Here is a 2,839-nt window from a genome sequence, read left to right on the forward strand (position 1 = left end):
TATATATATATATATATATATATATATATATATATATATCCGAAATTAGGGAAAGGAGTAGATAAAATTCAGGCTACATAGGTTTCATCGTTAGCAGAACCTCGGAAGTAGTAACGAGAGTCAAAGACATTCTAATCAAATGAAGTTTACATTGTCAAGAGATCCCATTTTAACTCACAGGAGATATTCGATATCGGAAATGTGTGGAAAGCAGACAGAGAAGAAAAGAGAAAGCATATTTGTGAAGGCAACTCTACAGAAAGCAAGTGATCTCACCAGTCTGTTCTTAAAACTATAGAACCTTACCTTAGTGACGCTGTGAGCAAATATCTTGTTGCACTTGGCCAGTTTCCTGATATCCCAGATGTTCACTACACCATCGTCGCCACCACTAGCGAGGTAGTGTTCGCTCGGTGAGAATTTCAAGTTGAGGACAGATCTGTGTCGCCCTACGTAGGTGACCACCTCCGTTGGTTGTCGTTCATCGTGCAAACAAATGTTGCCAGCCATCGAACCACTGAGAGTAAAAACAAAAAGCAAATATTTCATCGTTCAATATTTTCGGTTATTGGACTGCGGCCGGCCATGCTGGGGCACCTCCTTGAAGGGTTTAATCGAACAAATTGGCCCCAATACATATTTCCATTTTAAGCCAGATACTTACACTGTATGGCTCTTTTGATGAACCACTAAGGTATGGGACGTGAAAAACCTAACACCAATTGTCATGTAGGGTTGGGGTGTAAACACACACACACGCGCGTGCGTGCGTGCGTGCGTGAACGTGTGTGAACGTGTGTGAACGTGTGTGAGCGTGTGTGAACGTGTGTGCGCGTGGGTGCGCGCGCGAGTTCATATGCATATGCTTGATTATCTCCGGAGCAGCATATCAGCTCTGTCATCTTTTTTAATAGATGAAATGTTATTGGTAATTTCTTTTTTTTTTTCTTAGTCTTATGTCAGATTTGATCCAGCAGACCTACTATTCGAACCCCCGCCACAGCATTTTATATATCAATGATTACACTACTCGAAGTAGTTATATCTTTAGAATAGGTCGGGTGTAAAGTGAAGGAAATTTTCCCGCTATTTCTGAGTTGTTGGGTGATCAAAAAGATTCGTTTTTTTAATAATTTTAGACATTATCATTACTATTATCGTCATTATTATTTAAGGCGGCGCGCTGACAGAATCGTTAGCACGCTGGACAAAATGCTTAGCGGTATTTCGTCCATCTTTACGTTCTGAATTCAAATTCCCCCGCGGTCGACTTAGCTTTCATCCTTTCGGGGTCGATAAATTAAGTACCAATGAAACAGAGGGGTCAATGTAATTGCCTAGTTCCCTCCCCATGAATTTCAGGCCTTGTTATCTTTACTTTATTTTAATTAATACGGATCAGTGGTAGAGAATCAACACAGATGCCGATGAAATTAGTTCTGCGGTCGATGAATTTACTACCAGTGTTATACTGAGGTGGATTAAACCAACTAAATTTCCTCCTCATCTAAACGTGCGTGACCTTGTACTCCCTTACTAGAAATCATTATTGGTTGTTTCGCTTATCTTTTTCTTTTTTTATATATATATATATATAATTACCACTTAAATTGTTCTCTCTGATTAAGTTAAACACTTGTCCTATTGCCCTCGAGGTATTCCCGCTAAGAAGTTAAACCGAAAAGCACGCAGAACCTTGAAATTTAAACTTCGACAATTAACAAATTAAGTGTAAAATTAAAAAAAGAAATCATATACATACATACTATATATATATATATATATATAGGTAAAATGCGTGCATCGAATTTAAAAGCGCGATTTGTTTATTAAAGTGTGTAGCGAAAGCAGCTAGCTAGAAGTTAATCGATTAAAAGAACGACGCATGGCAACTAACCATTCATTCGTAGCTCTTGTGTTATTTTGTAGAAGGAATTAAACCTTGCCAAAGCCAGATAGATGCATATATACATAGATGGAGGTTTTACTGCATGTTGTTATTGTAATTAAATTTATATGTATTGTAGTTCTTAGAGTTGAAATTGTTCGTGTTGTTACATTTTGATTTCGTAAATTTGCAAAAGAAACCGCTGTACTTGAACTCAACGACAAAGCAATTTAAATTTAATTAAATTGATATTGTTTTAAAGGCTGTACGAAGTATGTGTGGTGTAAGGCAGAGTAATTTATACAAACAGCAGTGCTAGCACTGTTTGTTCCTTACCGAAGACGCAGTCTTTGAATTAACTTCTGGAAAATATATATTTTAACTCCCTCAAGGCTTTCCATTTTCATTTTTAATTTCTTTTGTCGCTCCTCCTTCGTGAAATTAACTACAAATGATGATCATTAGAATGGATGAATTAAACTATCACTTTGTTTAACACCATCTTATTCTTAAGTGCCTGGCGTATTCCACTCTACTACAAACATTGTGCAGAACGAGAAGTAGAACGAGTCAGCCATTTTGAAAAACAAACTAGACACGGTGGATAGTGTGATCTTGGGTTTGCAGTTCAATTGAAAGGGGATGGTCACGGATGAAATGCCCTTTATCAGTTTTGTGCTTAGTCAGGACTGATATGATGCTAACCAACGACAACAAAGGGGAGCTTGACAGGAATCGAACTCAAAGGAGCAGTTACTAAATGCTGTAAGCCTCCTTGTTCGACACACCGTTAATTAGTTCTTACGTTAGTGTGTTTCTGTGTGAGAGAGAGATGGGGGGAATAGGCGCAGGTGTAGGTAAGGGGTAAGGAACTTGCTTCCCAGCCAAATGGTTCGGGGTTCAGTCCCACAGCGTGGCTCGTTGGACAAGTGTCTTCTTCTATAGCCTTGG

The 2,839-nt window shown here is 38.5% G+C and overlaps 1 protein-coding gene across 1 annotated transcript in view; it reads right to left on the reverse strand.

The window, feature by feature from the left end:
- The window catches only part of LOC106884004 (uncharacterized), a 35,668-nt gene that overhangs the window by 21,728 nt on the left and 11,101 nt on the right, over positions 1-2,839 (reverse strand). The window contains exon 5 of the mRNA XM_052976141.1: positions 307-517. Within this exon, the coding sequence (XP_052832101.1) occupies positions 307-517 (211 nt within the window). The remainder of the gene's footprint in view (positions 1-306; positions 518-2,839) is intronic.

Source organism: Octopus bimaculoides, chromosome 23 (assembly GCF_001194135.2).
Source record: "Octopus bimaculoides isolate UCB-OBI-ISO-001 chromosome 23, ASM119413v2, whole genome shotgun sequence".
Lineage (NCBI taxonomy): Eukaryota > Metazoa > Mollusca > Cephalopoda > Octopoda > Octopodidae > Octopus > Octopus bimaculoides.